Source organism: Danio aesculapii, chromosome 7, assembly GCF_903798145.1.
Source record: "Danio aesculapii chromosome 7, fDanAes4.1, whole genome shotgun sequence".
NCBI lineage: Eukaryota > Metazoa > Chordata > Actinopteri > Cypriniformes > Danionidae > Danio > Danio aesculapii.
The window spans coordinates 11,489,003-11,506,189 of NC_079441.1; the positions used below are offsets into that span (position 1 = coordinate 11,489,003).

At 35.2% G+C, this 17,187-nt stretch overlaps 1 protein-coding gene across 1 annotated transcript in view; it reads left to right on the forward strand.

Moving 5' to 3' along the window:
• Positions 1-15,484, forward strand: part of ankdd1a (ankyrin repeat and death domain containing 1A) — a 34,982-nt gene extending 19,498 nt beyond the window's left edge. The window contains exons 8-15 of the mRNA XM_056462701.1: positions 148-246; positions 3,279-3,377; positions 7,098-7,196; positions 9,376-9,474; positions 9,584-9,679; positions 11,704-11,905; positions 12,989-13,120; positions 14,958-15,484. Coding sequence (XP_056318676.1) covers positions 148-246; positions 3,279-3,377; positions 7,098-7,196; positions 9,376-9,474; positions 9,584-9,679; positions 11,704-11,905; positions 12,989-13,120; positions 14,958-15,019 — 888 coding nt within the window. The 3' untranslated portion in view covers positions 15,020-15,484. The remainder of the gene's footprint in view (positions 1-147; positions 247-3,278; positions 3,378-7,097; positions 7,197-9,375; positions 9,475-9,583; positions 9,680-11,703; positions 11,906-12,988; positions 13,121-14,957) is intronic.
• Positions 15,485-17,187: the final 1,703 nt, after the last annotated feature.

Genomic DNA, 17,187 nt, shown 5'->3' on the forward strand with positions numbered 1-17,187 from the left:
GTTAGCACGCCTGCAGAAACCATGTATTCTCATAGAAATCTTCTAGTTCCAGTAATTATTATTAGCTTTACTCCAGAAGATCTCTGTCTTGCATGCTCTTGTGAGACTTTTGGGTTTTAATCTTAATCTACTGTGGTCTTTTATCAGGATGGCATGACAGCTTTGCATTTGGCATCTGAAGGGGGTCATTATGAGTGTATCAGACTGTTGCTGGAGGCTGGTTGTAATGTGAATGAACTTACTGATGTGAGTACACTGTTGTATTAATGTTGTGTTCCAGAATTGTGGGTACATTTTAAAGTATTGTCATTTATTTTCTTGAAATTATGTATACAGCAAATATGTAATTTACAGTAAAATTATTCCATTATTGCTACCATGACGCCCATTTTTGCAAGCTCTGCTTTATAAACTATAACAGAGTCAACATTATCCATTATTTTGTGCTCAAGATGCTAACCTCAAACTGGACGCTAAATGAATTCAATTCAATTCACCTTTGTTTGTATAGCGCTTATACAATGTAGATTGTGTCAAAGCAGCTTCACATAAAAGGTCATAGTAAATAGGAACAGTGTAGTTCAGTTTGTAGTGTTTAAGTTCAGTTCAGTTGAGCTCAGTTCAGTGTGGTTTAATAATCACTACTGAGAGTCCAAACACTGAAGAGCAAATCCAACGATGCGCAGCTCTACAGATCCCGAACCATGCAAGCCAGTGGCGACAGCGGAGAGGGAAAAAAAACTTCACTAATGGCAGAAGTGAGGAAAAAAACCTTTAGAGAAACCAGGCTCAGTTGGGCACGACCATTTTAATTTCTCCGCTGGCCAAACGTCTTGTGCAGAGCTGCAGTCTCGGCGGCGGAGGCTGGAAACTGGCCTCAGCGGAGACTCGTCTGTCTCTGGAGCGTCACAGGAATCAGTCTCATGTTCTCCACTCCTCCATGACCACCACAGTAGCTGTTCAGGATACGGCCTGGTCCAGGATATGGAAACCTTGGGATCATCTCGTCGTTGGTCTTGGATCGAATTAGTGACTCTGCATAGTCTGAGGGCCTCGGGAAGAGTATCCCCAGGTGGAAATGAAGAATAAAGAGAATAATTAGCATAGCTAATCAAACAAGGTGCAGAAACCTGTGTGGAAGCCCGCTAAGTGATGCACTGAGTGTATGCTTTACTAAACAGATAGGTCTTTAATCTAGTTTTGAATAGGGAGAGTGTGTCTGAGCCTCGGACGTTGGAACATCTAAACGCTGGAACATCTAAAACAGAAATGTATGTTTTCTGCATGTTGTTGTACAATGTGAATGAGAAATTCACTAAAATGTCGCAGTAACAGAGTTGACAAATCGTTTACTATGATCTAGTATTTGTGTATCCTGAAATTTTAGCTAAAATTAATAAGAGAAGAATAATTTACATGCCTTCCAGAGTTTTCCCGCTAGAGAAAGTGCCATCACTTGGAGCAAGTCACATGCTTTTTCTATCAGTGCTTAAAGATTATTGCTATGGAATGGTGTTAGTTAAGAAAATTATTCTTTGTTTATGGAAAAAAGCATCTGAATCACTTTTTAAATCCTGGATTTCAGAATTCTCTAGCACTTTACGTTTAGAGAGACTAAAACACAATCTTTCTGATAACAATGCTGGCTTCGAAGCCACCTGGAAACCCTTTTTTAATTATTTCTCAAATGCCCAGGATAACAGTTTAAAGGTATAACGCTGTCATCGTCTGCAAGATCACTATATTGCCTGCGCCCACTGCCCTAGATAGATACAGTTGTCTATCTAGGAATGATTAGCCCCCCTTAGATTTTTTTTTTATTTTTTTTTTTTAATATTTTCCAAATGATGTTTAACAAAGCAAGGAAATTTTCACAGTATGTCTGATAATATTTTTCTTCTGGAGAAAGTCTTATTTGTTTTATTTCGGCTAGAATAAAAGCAGTTTTTCATTTTTTAAAACCATTTTAATGTCAAAATTATTAGCCCCTTTAAGCTAATTTTGTTTCGATAGTCTACAGAACAAACCATCACTCTACAATAACTTGTCTAATTACCCTAACCTGCCTAGTTAACCTAATTAACCTAGTTAAGCCTTTAAATGTCACTTTAAGCTGTATAGAAGTGTCTTGAAAAATATCTAGTCAAATATTATTTACTGTCATCATGGCAAAGATAAAACAAATCAGTTATTAGAGATGAGTTATTAAAACTATTATGTTTAGAAATGTGTTGAAAAAAATAAACCGGGGTGCTGATAATTCAAGGGGGCTAATTATTCTAACTTCAACTGTATGTGTAACATTGTTGATCCATCTATAATACTGGAGGAACTGATATAATAATGGCTTTAAAAAAATTCTTTTGTCCTTTTTTTTTCTTTTTCTTTTTTGTCATGATAATTGCTGTTGCTTTTTGTATTGCTCTGTAAAAAAAATATAATAAAAAAATAATAAAATAATAATAAAAAAAAATGTATGTTATATTTATTATTGCTGCATCCCAATTTGCATACTATCCATCCTAAATAGTATTCGAAAATAGAACTAGTATATCCCAAACCGTAGTATGTTTAAAAAAATAATTAAAAAAAGAGTATGCCAAAGGTTTCTGGATGGTCTACTGTTTTCGGTAAAATTAGAAATGTAGAAGCTTCCATACTCTAACCGCCAATATTGCCCACAATAAATTGCGTGTTAAATGTGAATTTAATTAGAACTACAAACTTGGGTAAAAAGTGTAAACAAACTACAAACATGGCAAATGTGCACGACCAACCGTCAAATAGAGAGGCTTCGGTAAAGTTGTTTGAATGCCTGTTAATTAATATCTAGCCAACTGGAAAACATTTAATTCACGTGTTCAGAGTTATATTTCATCTGCAACAACAATATGAACTTGAATTATTAGCCACTGTCTTTGAACTGTGGGGGAAACCGGAGCACGCAGAGGAAACCCACGCCAACACGGGGAGAATATGCAAACTCCTCACAGAAATGCCAAATGACCCAGCCGGAACTCAAACCAACGACTTTCTTGCTTTGAGGCGACACCACTGAGCCTAGATGTAGCCTACTGATATAGATATGTTTTATGCTATTCTTTCAAATTGTTTCATTAAAGTATTTTGTTTTTAAAAATAATAGTAATTAATATTCTTTTTTTTTTTTTTTTACTTAAATGCACCCGCAATTCTAGAATCACCCATATATTGTCATTAGTCTTCATGAAAACTGATAAAAGCATTTTCAGCGCATGGTAATATGTTTCTGCTAATAGACTAAGAGGACGGCTCTTCATCTGGTGGCCCAGCATGCCTCAGGCAGTGAAGTCAGACTGTTGATACAGGCCGGCATCAATCTGGATTCAGTAGACATTGTGAGTACTAAAATCTTCAGTTTTCAGCCCAATACCACAACATATTTGCTTATTTTTTGTGTGGCAATAGTATATAATTTACTGTAGAGTAGATGAAAAATGTTTAGCGTTTTAGCATATGCGAATTCAGTCCTTGAAAATTGAAACCAAGAGATATACAGCGTATTCAGTTATATTATGTATAGCAATTTCAATTCATAGAGAACCGCTCTGCATTACTGCATATACTGTAGGTGTGTTCATATTTCTTTAAAGTAATATAAATAAATATTGAGTCAGAAAATCTAGGTACAAGGCCATTTTGATTGTTAGATTTTTATTGCCATGTAATATTATTTCATATAGAACTGCTATCAGACGTAAGACAAAACAAAAGTACTATTTGGGACTAGTTTTCATGGTTTCCCCAAAGTTTTAATGTATATTTGAATTTTACAAATGCCCTTTGTTGACTAGATTCTGTCCGAGCATGTCTGTTTATCTCACACAGTGTGAGAAGAAAAAATTGTTGCCATTTTCTGAACACCTTTTGATCTTCAGTGTATACTTAAAGGGGTATTTCACTATGTACTCACTATTTACTCACCCTTAACTGGTTCCAGACCTTTAGTTTTCTGTTGAACAAAAGAAAAATGTGACCATTGAATTCCATAGTAGCAAAAACAAATACTATGATAGTCAATGGTTACAGGTTTCAAACATTTTTCAAAATAACCTTCACTTGTCACGAAGCTGTTTGAGTTTCTTTTTTTACCATTGAACACAAAAGAAGCTGAGTAAATGATACAGTAACAGAATTTTCAGTTTTGGGTGTACAATCCCTTTAAGGGCGCCATATACTGCATTGGTTTAATAAGTTCAATTGTTCTCTGATATCTACACAGTAGGTTTATGGCTTCAGTAAGTTCGAAAAAATCTCCAGAAATGGATTTATAAGCTAATTTTTTACTCCATAAAATACACATAGAATCAGAAGGTCCATGATTGACCATATTTGGCTCATGTCGTGAATATTTATGAGCTCCGCTCTGATGTGCCGCTCTTACAGACACACACACAGCATGATGTACGCTGAACACGGACAAATATAAACCCAATCAGAGTAACGTTAACCTATTTTGCTCACCAGATCTGTTGTGGATAAAGGCGAAATTATAATTAAACTTGACAAAAAAAGAGTGATAGAGATGTAGAGCATTGTATTTTGAAGCTATAGTCAAAGAAAACAGCCAGGAATTGTTATCAACCTTTGCATGAACGGATGACATTTGAGCAGAGTGATTTGACATGATTCAGCAGTCTTCATGTGTTTGTTGAAACATACAAATCAAATTTCTTAATAAACACGATAAATTAACAAAAGATGTAACTAAACATACCTTATGCCTCTTCAGAGTGGAGATGAATAAATGTGTAATCTAAATCTTGCATTTTGCATCCTGAGGTGAGTTTGAAACATGTCTTGTGCTGTCGTTCCCCAATAACGCACAGTAAACAATTTGGTGCTCGCGTTTTCAAAATAAAAGTCCCACACACATAGTAAATCAAATATACGCTTAAAAATAACTAAGGGAGGTAAATTATCACTGGTGTCTCACTAGAAAACGTTGCTAATCAAATGCAGCATGATGCATGCATATTAATGATCTCAGAGCTTTTTTATGATCTCAAAGCTTGATGACATAGCTGCTCGTCAGGTCGGATGAATGACCTAAAGTAGGCATACATGCAAATGCGGAGAGCATGGCCCTCGAGTCTCGTCACAATTTGTTTTGTCCACTGATTGGCTCGTGGTCCACCAGGGTTTTACAGTGGTATCTAAAGCTTACAGTATGCCCTTTTCCATATACTGATCTTTTATTATTCTACTATGCCTTGGTATACCCAGATTTTCATTATAGGGCACCTTTAAGTAAAGTTTAATACACAGTTTAATACTGGCATGTCATGCACACAAATCCAAATTCTATGTTAAATTCCCAAGGAATGCATTAACTTAAAAAGTTGAGTTATGTTGAATATACAGTCAAACCTGATATAGTTCATAAAAATTCTGATTTAAGTGGAGTTTATTTATAAAATAATTTCGAGAGGATCACGTGATTATGATTGCTTGTGGCTGGTCCCACATTATCCAATTTATGATTCCAATCATAAATCAAGCGATTCCTAAGCTACTATAAATACCCTAAGTTCTATATCACAGCCATCTTCGTTTTGAAGAATCCACCACTACTCTTCCCCCTTTCCTAGATGGGTGGCACGGTGGCCCAGTGGTTAGCACTGTTGCCTCACAGAAAGAACGTCACTGGTTATAGTCCTTACCAAGCCAGCAGGTGTTTCTGTGCTGAGTTTTCACGTTTACCCGTGCTCATGTGGGTTTCCCCACAGGTTTCCCGTTTTCCTCCCAACGTCCAAAAACATGCAAATTAAGTTAATTGACTAATCTAAATCAGCACCATAGATGTGCTCCTAGTAAATAGTTATCTTTTAAGAGCAATCTGTTCATTAGCTACTAAAGCAGGGGAGTTCTCGAGATCTACCTGACCTCAAACTCCCCTCTCGCCTTGCAAATGGGGGGAGCCCTGGGCACAAGGATCTTATGAGCTCAGGGCTCTCTCCCGGGACAGCATGCCAAACAAGCTTTCTAATCAGTCATCAGCTAAGTGTGAATGCTTGAAACTTACTTTTATTCTTCCAACAGTTTTTTTTTACCGGAAATGACACCAGCCTCTCCCAAAAGATAATACAAGAGGCATTATTATGTGAAAAATATATTTCTCAGCTTTTATTGACATTTGAACAAAACGCTTTCAGAATTTGACAGGGGTATGAATAGTTTTCGGGCTTGACTGCACAGTAAGTGTCTGCCAGGTGGATAATCATAATTGAAATGTACACTTTTTTTTGTTTTACCTCCTTTCGCATGCAGCAGAATCCGTAATTTACTAGAACCAGTTTTACTGTCAAAATATGCATTAAAAGAATACTTTTAGATACTTTTTAGAAGCCAACTTGGCTTTTGTGATTTAAATGATACAGCTCAGCCAAAAATGAACATTTGCCGTTAATTTACTCACTCTCATGCCATTTAATATGTCAGTGATTGTATTTTTTTCCTTCAGTAGAGCATTGAAGAAGATTTGTAGCTGAAACTAAATTTGGTTCTTTATATAAAAACTCTATTGTAAACAAACTGCATCAGCTTGTGAGTATGCATCTGTGTATTATCAGTATGCACTACAAACTCATTTATTTATTCATTCATTTTCTTTTCTGCTTAGTCCCTTTATTAATCTTGGGTAGCCACAGCGGAATGAACCGCCAACATTTCCAGCATATGTTTTACGCAGCGGATGCCCTTCCAGCTGCAACCCATCACTGGGAAACACTCTCATTCACATACATACACTACGGACAATTTAGCTTTCCCAATTTACCTACTGTATAGTGCAAGTCTTTGGACTTGTGGAGGAAACCGGAGCACCCGGAGGAAACCCACACCAACACGGGGAGAACATGCAAACTCCACACAGAAATGCCAACTGACCCAGCTGAGGCTCGAATCAGCGACCTTCTTGCTGTGAGGCAAGAGCGCTACCCACTGCGCCACCGTGCTGCCCACAAACTGTCATGCTCAGGATTATTTAAACAATTTTTCTGTTCCTTTTTAGATTTATTTTTTTACCCATAGTACTTACAGATATGTTTCCTTACCAGCAACATGTTTCAGCTCTACACCTGGCAGTACTCAACAACTCCACAGAAATAGTCAAGGATCTTATTGAAGCGGGATGCGACCTGGATATCTTTGACAATGTGAGTATGATTCACCCAAAAATTCACCCATAGTTTACCCAAAAATGAAAGTTCTGCCATCATTTACTCATACTGAAAAATGTTGGGGTAATAAACAGCCATTGACGTCCGTAGTATGTTTTGTTCCTACTATAGATGTCAGTGGCTGCTTTTTTCCCATCATTCCTCTTCAGAACATCTTGTTTCTGTTCAACAGCAGAAAGAAATTCATAGAAGTTTAGAATCACTTGAGAGTTGGCAAATGATGAGGGTTTTTATTTCTGGGTGAACTATACTTTTAAGTCATTTATTTTGCATAGCACTGAGCCTGTGACAATAATCAATATATCAACTTATCGCACAACACATGGACATTTTTGGTGATGCAATATACAGCGCCCATTTATCAAAAAAAAACCAATTCTAGCAACACTTTAGCTGATTGTGCAACATCTCTATATCTATTGGAGATTGTCAGTATGTTTAAAAAAAACACCATAGTATTTACTATAAATTACTATAGTATATTTTCATGTGGGTGTATGACAACTGAAAATAGATCTGGTAGCAGATATCGCAGGCTCTGTTGCTTTTTTAACTTGACCTTTTTAGTTAACATTTATTATTATTTATTTAGGATATGCACTTTTACATTCTGATTCCAATGGCTGATTATTAAATTTGACCATAATTAAATGAAATATTCTTAAGAATAAAATAGGATGTGTTCTTTGGAAGAGTGTACCTGCATTGTGACGATAGTATATTGTCTTTCTGGCATTATAAAATAAATTGTGTAAAATGGTCTTAAAAGGACAATAATATCATTTATCGCAATATATTTTAGTGCAATATATCATACAACAAAAAATAGATATATCGTGACAGACCTATATAGCACCGATTTAGATTTATTAAACGATGTAAAATGCATAATCAAGTAAAGACAAAAATAAATTGTAACATTTTATTTTAGCTTTTACTTAATTTAATTCAATTCAATAAACTGTCTATCCCACAGGGGTTAGGCTCACACACAACAGCAAAAACATAAATACTCTTACGCAATTATTTTAAAAATCCAATGGCAGTGGGAATAAATGTCGTCTTGTACTTAAGAGACCTTATATCGTCTTCCAGATGGAAGTAACCTAAAGAAACCATGTAAAGCATGGGAAGAGTCTTCCACAATAGTGGAGGTTTTTCTTTTTGTTGCTGCTATAAATAAATAGAGAAGTTTTTGTCTCTCACTAGTTATTTTACTCGCTACGTTTACTAACCTTAAAGGTTTATTTTTGCTTTTAACAGAGAGGGAAGTTAAACCAGACTACGATGTTAAAAGTAAGGTCAGATCCAATAAGTGATTTATATACGACAATCAACATGTCCTCCTCAATATCAAAACTTCTCAATTTTCTCAACAAGCTCAACCACTGCTGAGCCTTTTTAAAACATTCTCTGAGTGTTTATCAAAAGAGAACTAAAAGTCAATTTCCACACCTAAAGATTTAAAATGCTAATTATAAATGCTGTTACTTAATTATTGAATTGACATTTTTACACGATGACAGTAAATAAAATTTGACAAGACATTTTTCAAGATGCTAGTGTTCAGCTTAAGGTGACATCTAAAGGCTTAACTAGAATAACTAGGCAGGTTAGGGTAATTAGGCAAGTCATTGTGTAACAGTGGTTTGATCTGTAGACCAGAGTTTCCCAACCCTGTTCCTGAAGGCACACTAACAGTACACATTTTCATTCTCTTCCTAATCAAACACACCTGAAACAACTCATCAGAACATTAGAAGAAACTCCAAAACCTGAAGTTAATGGGTCAGATGAGGGAGACATCTAAAACATGAACTGTTGGTGTGCCTCCAGGAACAGGGTTGGGAAACACTGCTGTAGACAATCGAAACAAATATTGCTTAAGGGGGCTAAAGATTGACCTTAAAATTCAATTCAAATTAAAAACTGCTTTTATCCTAGCCAAAATAAAACAAATAAGACTTTCAGAAGAAAAAAATATTAAAGGAGATACTGTGAAGAAATTCCTTGCTCTATTAAACATCGTTTGTGAAATATTTTAATGAAATAATTTATCTAATAATTTTGACTTTAACTGTTTATTTCTAAAGTAAAAGAAGGATGTGTAAACCGTTTTCTGCACAAAATGACAGTGAAAAACTATTTCTTACAGCGGCTTCAGACTGCTTTGCACATCGCAGCAGAACACGGGCGGCTGAACATCGCTGAGACGATCCTGATATCTGGAGTCAACCTCAATCTGCTCGATAAGGTGCAGGTTAACGTTTACCTCAGTTAAACCTGGGTGTGGTGGATGATGTGTTTTCATATGATATGATATAATTCTGATCAAACAAATTAAATGTGTTTGCTCAAAACAGCAGGGGAAATCCTCTCTGGATGTTGCAGCACGAGGAAACCATGTCAATGTCGTTGACATGATTATCAAAGCGGATCGATTTTACAAATGGGAAAAGGTATGACTAATGTAATTAGTCATTCATTCATTAATTTTCTTAGGCTTAGTCCCTTATTTATCAGGGGTCGCAACAGTGGAATGAACCGGCAACCTTTCCAGCACATGTTTTACCCTTCCAGCCGCAATCCAATACTGGGAAACACCCATACACTGTCACATTTACACACATTCATACACTACGGCCAATTTAGTTCATTCAATTCATCTAGCTCATGTCTTTGGACTGTGGCACCATGCTACCCCTTAATGTAATTAGTCAAACCAAAAATTATTCATACACCATATACAGTGATTAATATATGTGAGTACATCCCTCACAAATCTCTCATTTAAATCAATATTTTCTATAGGAAGCTTTGCTATATTATATTTGTGCAAATACATTAGTTTAGTCTGTACTGAAGCCAAATCTGGAGCTAATCTAACAAAATAACTAATGATAACAATCTAAAATTATTACATCCAAATTTATGTGTTGGGGAAATTATTAAATAAAACATTTTAAAAAGAGCAAAATTCAGGAGAAACAAAAAATGTATACAATTTTATTGAAATTTTGTATTTGCAATATTGCGCATTAATTAAATGTATTATCTGTCTATTTTCAAAGACATTCAATGACTAAAATATAATTTTAAAAAATCAGTTCAATAAATCTGTTTTTTAACTGTTTAAATGCACTAAAATATATGACCTACTTTCACTGAGAAATGGATAAGAAAATTCAATTTTAAAATGGGGTGTACTCAATTATGCTGAGCACTGTATATTTTTTGATTATTTATTTGTTTGTTTTACTTACTGGTGGGTTCAATTATGTGAGTGAGGAGAGCAAAATAATGTCAACTCTGAGATATTTTACCCAAATTATCTTCCTGCAGTGAACTAATAATCAGCAGGAAGTGAAAAAGCTGCTGCAGCAGAAACTACATAGAGGATAAGAGTAACCTATGAAATATTAATATTTGTGTTAATGTTGTCAAACTAACATTTCTCTGAATTATGTTGGTTGATTGTAATCAGTGCATACAGTTGAAGTCAAAATTATTAGCCTTTCTGTGAATTTTCATTTTCAAATGTTTCCCAAATGATGTTTAACAGAGCAAGGAAATTTTCACAGTATTTCATATACATTTTTTTTCTTCTGGAGAAAGTCTTACTTGTTTTATTTCAGCTAGAATAAAAGCTGTTTAATTTTTTTATTATTTTAAGGTCAATATTATTTGGCCCCTTAAGCTATATTTTTTGTTATAGTTTACAGAACAAACCATCGCTATACAATGACTTGCCTATTTACCCTTATCTGCCAAATTAACCTAGTTAAGCCTTTAAATGTCACTTTAAGCTGAATACTAGTATCTTGAAAAATATCTAGTCAAATATTATCTACTGTCATCATGGCAAAGATAAAATAAATCAGTTATTAGAAATGAGTTATTAAAACTATTATGTTTAGAAATGTGTTGAAGAAGTCTCCTAATGTGACCTCACACAGTTTAACACGGATTTTATGTCATATTTTATTATCATTTTGTAAACTACAGTAAAAAAAAAAGCTGATAATGTGAGATATGGAAGGTTTATGAATAATTTGTTGATTGGACATTCATTTATTCATTTTCTTTTCGGCTTAGTCTCTTTATTAATCTGGGGTCGCCACAGCGGAATGAACCACCAACTTATCCAGCATATGTTTCACGCAGCAGATGCCCTTCCAGCCGCAACCCATCACTGGGAAACATCCATACACACTCATTCACACACATACACTATGGACATTTTAGCTTACCCAATTCACCTATTCCACATGTTTTTGGACTTGTGGGGGAAACCAGACACGGGGAGAACATGCAAACTCCACACAGAAATGTGTCAACTGACCCAGCTGAGGCTCAAACCAGCAATCTTCTTGCTGTGAGGCGATTGTGCTACCCACTGCGCCACCGTGCTGCCCTTGATTGGGCGTTGTCTGTGATAATTAAATGTCGTGTGGTATTATTACTGTGTTAACTTGCTTTCTAGGAAAATGTTTTGAGCGACTCTGACTCTTTGGTTGGAACGAGTCTTACCTTTAAACAGGACCATCAACAGGAGACGCAGCACATCCGATCTGTGTTGTGGAAACTCGCCAGCAGATTTCTCAAACCAGGCGAGTGGAAAACACTGGCTCGACACTGGAAGTTCTCAGAAGCACATATTCGAGCCATAGAGCACCAATGGACAGGTAAAATATCTAACATAATATACTAGATATTATATTTAAGGTCAAATTTGAAATGTGGTTATCAAAAAGCAAAACGGTGAACATTTTTAATCATGTTTTGATTATGTGCTGTTGAATTATATTATTCATCATTAAGCTTTTTTTTTTTCCAAAAATATTTGGTGTCATAAATTTTTCCAGTGATTTTCAAAAGACCCACCAAAATATAATTTGGTGTACCATTAATTTTTATACTTTATTATTGCATCAGGCATATTTAGATTATTTTAAATATAATATATACAGTTAAAGTCATAATCATTAGCTAATTTCTGTTTAATGGAGAGATTTTTAACACATTTCTAAACCTAAAAGTTTTAATAACTCATTTCTATTAACTGATTTATTTTATCTTTGATGACAGTAAATAATATTTTACTAGATATTTTTCAGGATGCTAGTATTCCAGCTTAAAGTGACATTTAAAGGCTTAACTAGGTTAATTAGGCATGTTGTGGTAATTAGGCAAGTCATTGTATTGACATTATTCTTCAATGTGGAAGTGTGTGCGTTTTTGCGATTGTTTTAGAACTTCCAATTCAGCTGCCTATGGGAGAAATGACTAGGAATAATAAACGACAGAAAACGGTCACACTACTTACTCTACAACAAGTGTTTTCATGACAATACAGACAGAGTAGAATAATATAATAAGAAAATATCAGTTTGCAACACCAAGCAGCAAAACGAGCTGTTTTTAACGTCTAAGAATGAATGGAAGTGAATGAGACCGGAAGTCTCGAGCCAAAATAATTCAAATGGCCGCGCCCACTCGTACGCGGAGAATAAGGTGAATAACAGCGGTTTGTTCTGTAGGCAATTGAAAAAAAATATTGCTTAAGGGGGCTATAATATTGACCTTAAAATGGTTTTCAAAGAATTGAAAACAGAAAGACTTAGTAGATAAGTGTGACAAATTTCTTGCTCTGGAAAATTTTGAAAAAATAAAATAAAATAAATCACTGGAGGGCTAATCATTTTACTTCAACTGTTTATTTTTTATTACGTCCTTATACGGGTTGGTGCGTGTCTGAATTTTTAAAGGTACAAAGAGCTACAAGGAGCATGGCCACCGAATGCTGCTCATCTGGCTGCACGGTGTGATCACGGCCAGAGAAAACCCCATCAAGGGCTTGTATGAGGGTCTGATGGGAATCTCAAGAGTGGATCTGGCAGGTGAATTCATTGTTCATCATAAAATCTGTTGATAAACCTGTGGTAAAGCGCATCAAGACAGAATGCTTATGCATTATACAGTATGTGCACTTGCACTCAAAGGCAGTCAGGTGAAGATTCTTGGTTTGTAAAATACACGCTGATGCTTAGAAATGGCAGTGATCATCATTTTACATATAATCTGACAGTGTGTGTTATTTACCACAGATATTAGGGGTGTCACTATACTCAATATAATATTGAACTTTTTGGTACAACCTCCACGGATGTGCATATGGAACTTGTGTTGTTGTTTTTTTTTTTTTTTTTTTGGTTTTGCAATTAAGGACCCCTTTAAATATAAAAAGACCAGACAGAGTATGTTTTACAGTACATTACATTTTATTTCATGCCTTCAAGTACTGACACTCCTAAAGGTTTCCTAAAAGCATTTGTTGTCCATAGTATAATAATATACAATATGAAGCTCAGCTCATAGTAAAGTCACTTCCAAATAGAGCAGATTTCTGTAGATCTGCTGAACATGAGTAAAATCTAAAAGTAAAATCTTTATTCTAAGTTATTCATTGACCTTAGCTTGTTCATGGTTGTTTATCCATGATGTGAATCTCCCGTTCCATCACATCCCAAAGGTGCTCTATTGGATTTAGATGTGGTGACTCTGGAGGCCATTTGAATACAGTGAACTCATTGTCATGTTCAAGAAACCAGTCTGAGATAATTCGTGCTTTATGACATGACGAGTTATCTTGCTGGTAGTAGCCATCAGAAGATGGGTACACTGAGGTCATAAAGGGACTGACATGGTCAGCAACAATACTCAGGTAGGCTGTGGCGTTGACACGATGCTCAATTGGTACTAATGGGCCCAAAGTGTGCCAAGAAAATATCCCCCACACCATTACACCACCACCAGCCTAAACTGTTGATACAAGGTAGGATGAATCCATGCTTTCATGTTGTTGATGCCAAATTCTGACCCTACCATCCGAATGTTGCAGCAGAAATCGAGACTCATCAGACCAGGCAACCTTTTTCCAATCTTCTATTGTGCAATTTTAGTGAGCCTGTGCGAATTGTAGCTTCAGTTTCCTGTTCTTTGCTGACAGAAGTGGCACTTGGTGTTGTCTTCTGCTGCTGTAACAAATCCGCCTTAAGGTTAGACGTGTTGTGTGTTCAGAGATGCTTTTCTGCATACCTCAGTTGTAACGAGTGGTTATTTGAGTTACTGTTCCCTTTCTATCTGCTGGAACCAGTCTGGCCATTCTCCTCTGACCTCTGGTATCAACAAGACATTTGTGCCCACAGAACTGCCGTTCACTGGATATTTTCTCTTTTTCAGATCATTCTCTGTAAACCCTAGAGATGGTTGTGCGTGAAAATCCCAGTAGATTCTGAAATAGTTTCTGTTTCTGAAATACTCAGACCAGCCTGTCTGGCACCAACAACCATGCCACATTCAAAGTCACCTAATTACCTTTCTTCCCCATTCTGATGCTCAGTTTGAACTGCAGCTGATCGTCTTGACCATGTCTACATGCCTAAATGCATTGAGTTGCTGCCATATGATTGGCTGATTAGACATTTGCATTAACGAGCAGTTGGACAGGTGTACCTATTAAAGTGGTTGGTGAGTGTAAATGTGTATATATATATATATGTGTTGCAGGTAATTTTTAAAAGCAGTGTCTAGTCTGTTGAACATCAACCAAAATTTCATGCAAAATGTATGAAAAGAAATATTATAACAGTACAAAAACTCTCTGGATTTTTAGTTCTCACTGTTTACAACCTTTCTTTACTTTTTTTTTTTTTAACTTTCTTTTTGTCCAAACAGAAAGCATGCGACAGCTGGCAAATGCAGATCCTTCTTCTGACAAAAAATGCTCTACAATGTGACTGGAGACTGCTTGAGAAGAGTCTTGAGTGCACGCCAACCAGGATGCTGTTGAAAAACAGAGCACTGATGATGATGAAACTACAACTGCAGTGATGTGACTGAGAGAAAAACATTACCTGTTCACACCAAGAGCAAATATTCACAGCAAACCAAACTTTGGATTGAAATGAAGCATTTCTGAGGAAACGTTTACATCTAATGATGCATCTAATGACTGTTTTTTAAGAGGACAGGTATATTTCTCTTTTCTCTGTTGAAAAAAATCTCACAAAGCAATAACATCATTATTTCGTCATGCAGAATTTTTGTCTTTCTGTCTTCTGTTTAATTGCAGATGCGTTTTTATTCTGCTGTATTACTATGGTTTTAGAATTAGGAACAAGAAATCATACTGGTGTATTACCAAGGATGCAAAGTAACCCATACACTACCAGTCAAAACAAGTTTTGGAACAGTATGATTTTATTATTATATGTATGTAGTATGTTTTATTATTATTATTGTTATTATTATTATTATTATTATTATTATTATTTTAGAAATCTGTTCTGCTCATAAAGCTTGAATTTTTATTTGATTCAAAGTACAGCAAATACTGTACAAACTTTGAAATATATTTTCTATTCAATATAACTATCATCTGTTTTAATATATTGTAAAATATTCCTGTGATTTCAAAGCTGACTTTTTATCGTCATAACTCAAGTCACATGATCCTTTGAAATTATTCTAATATGCCGATTTGCAGTTTAGGAAACATTTGTTGTTGGTGTTGTTGTTGTTGTTGTTGTTATTATCAATATTTATTAACGCTTCAGTATTTATTTCAGGATTTATTGTTGTTTCAAAAGATCAGCATTTTTTCTAAATTAAATTTAATTGTAGCATTGTACACTATGCTGTTCAAAATATAGGTATATTTTTTTGTAAAACAGATATTAATTATACTTTTTATTTAGCAAGGATGCTTTGAATTAATCAAAAGTGATGAAAAAGACATTTATAATGTCACAAAAGATACATTTCAGATGAAGGCTGTTTTTTTGAACGTTCTATTCCTCAAAGAAAGCTTAAATTCTAATCCACTGTTTTTAACATAATAATAATAATTATTATTATTATTATTAGGGGTGTGACAAGTTCTCGAGCTACGAGACTAAATCACAATGAGATTTCTCGTTGAGGTGAAAGTTGTCTTGTGAGTTGTGATAGAGCGTGAGGGTGAATTAGCACTGAAGATTGGAGGCAGGATTGGATTTGTGTGCTTTGGACACACCTGGCAACCTGGGCTGCCTCAGTGTGCATCACTCGTTTGCTTTGACCCATTTCATTTAAACAGCTCTCTCCTATCAGTCCTTACCTCATTCTCGAATTCAGTAGCTCAGAATTTGTCCAGTCAGTAGAGTTTACAGCAAAATATTTAGCAGAGTTTGCATGTTCTTTATGGCATAATTCATTAAAATAGAAGTAAAATAACATTCATTACAAGTTGATTTTAAAAAGCACCTAAATAGTTTTGCATTTTGTGATTTTAGATTTTTTTATTATTATTTCTTTTCAGTTGAATAAGAGACTGTTTTCCATTCCTATATTTCATCATTGAGGATTCCAAAAAATAGTATAAAAATCTTGTCTCGATCTCATGAGCCCAATCTCGTGTCTCGTCTCTTGGAGTAAGCATCTCATCACACCCCTAATAATAATACATGTTTTTTTAGCAGCAAATCAGCATATTAGAATGATGTCTGGACCAAAACAAACTAAAAAAATCAAAGTATGAGCACCGCCTAAATGTGTGTGATGGATCTTAAAGGCTTCAACTTGTATGTTGTGCAATGAATGTGGGATAAAAGAGAGAAGATTGTGATTAAGTGAATAAAGCCCGTCAGTATTTCACACAGAATTGGTTTGGGATTACGAAATCAATTTCTCGAGTTTTGACGCTTATTTAACCAGTATCAATTCTTAAATAAAAGAGTAAAAAAGCATGATCTAAACTGTATTTGCTTGATTTGTTAGTGTACTTGTTTTTAGTGATACACCAAATTGTTGACTTCAGAAAAATTATCAGTTGAAATTTACGATTTTGGCCACAAGAGAAAAATTGGCTGCTTGCAATAGCGCTACTGTGTTGTCATTACAATACTGTTAAAATTAATTTCTCGAC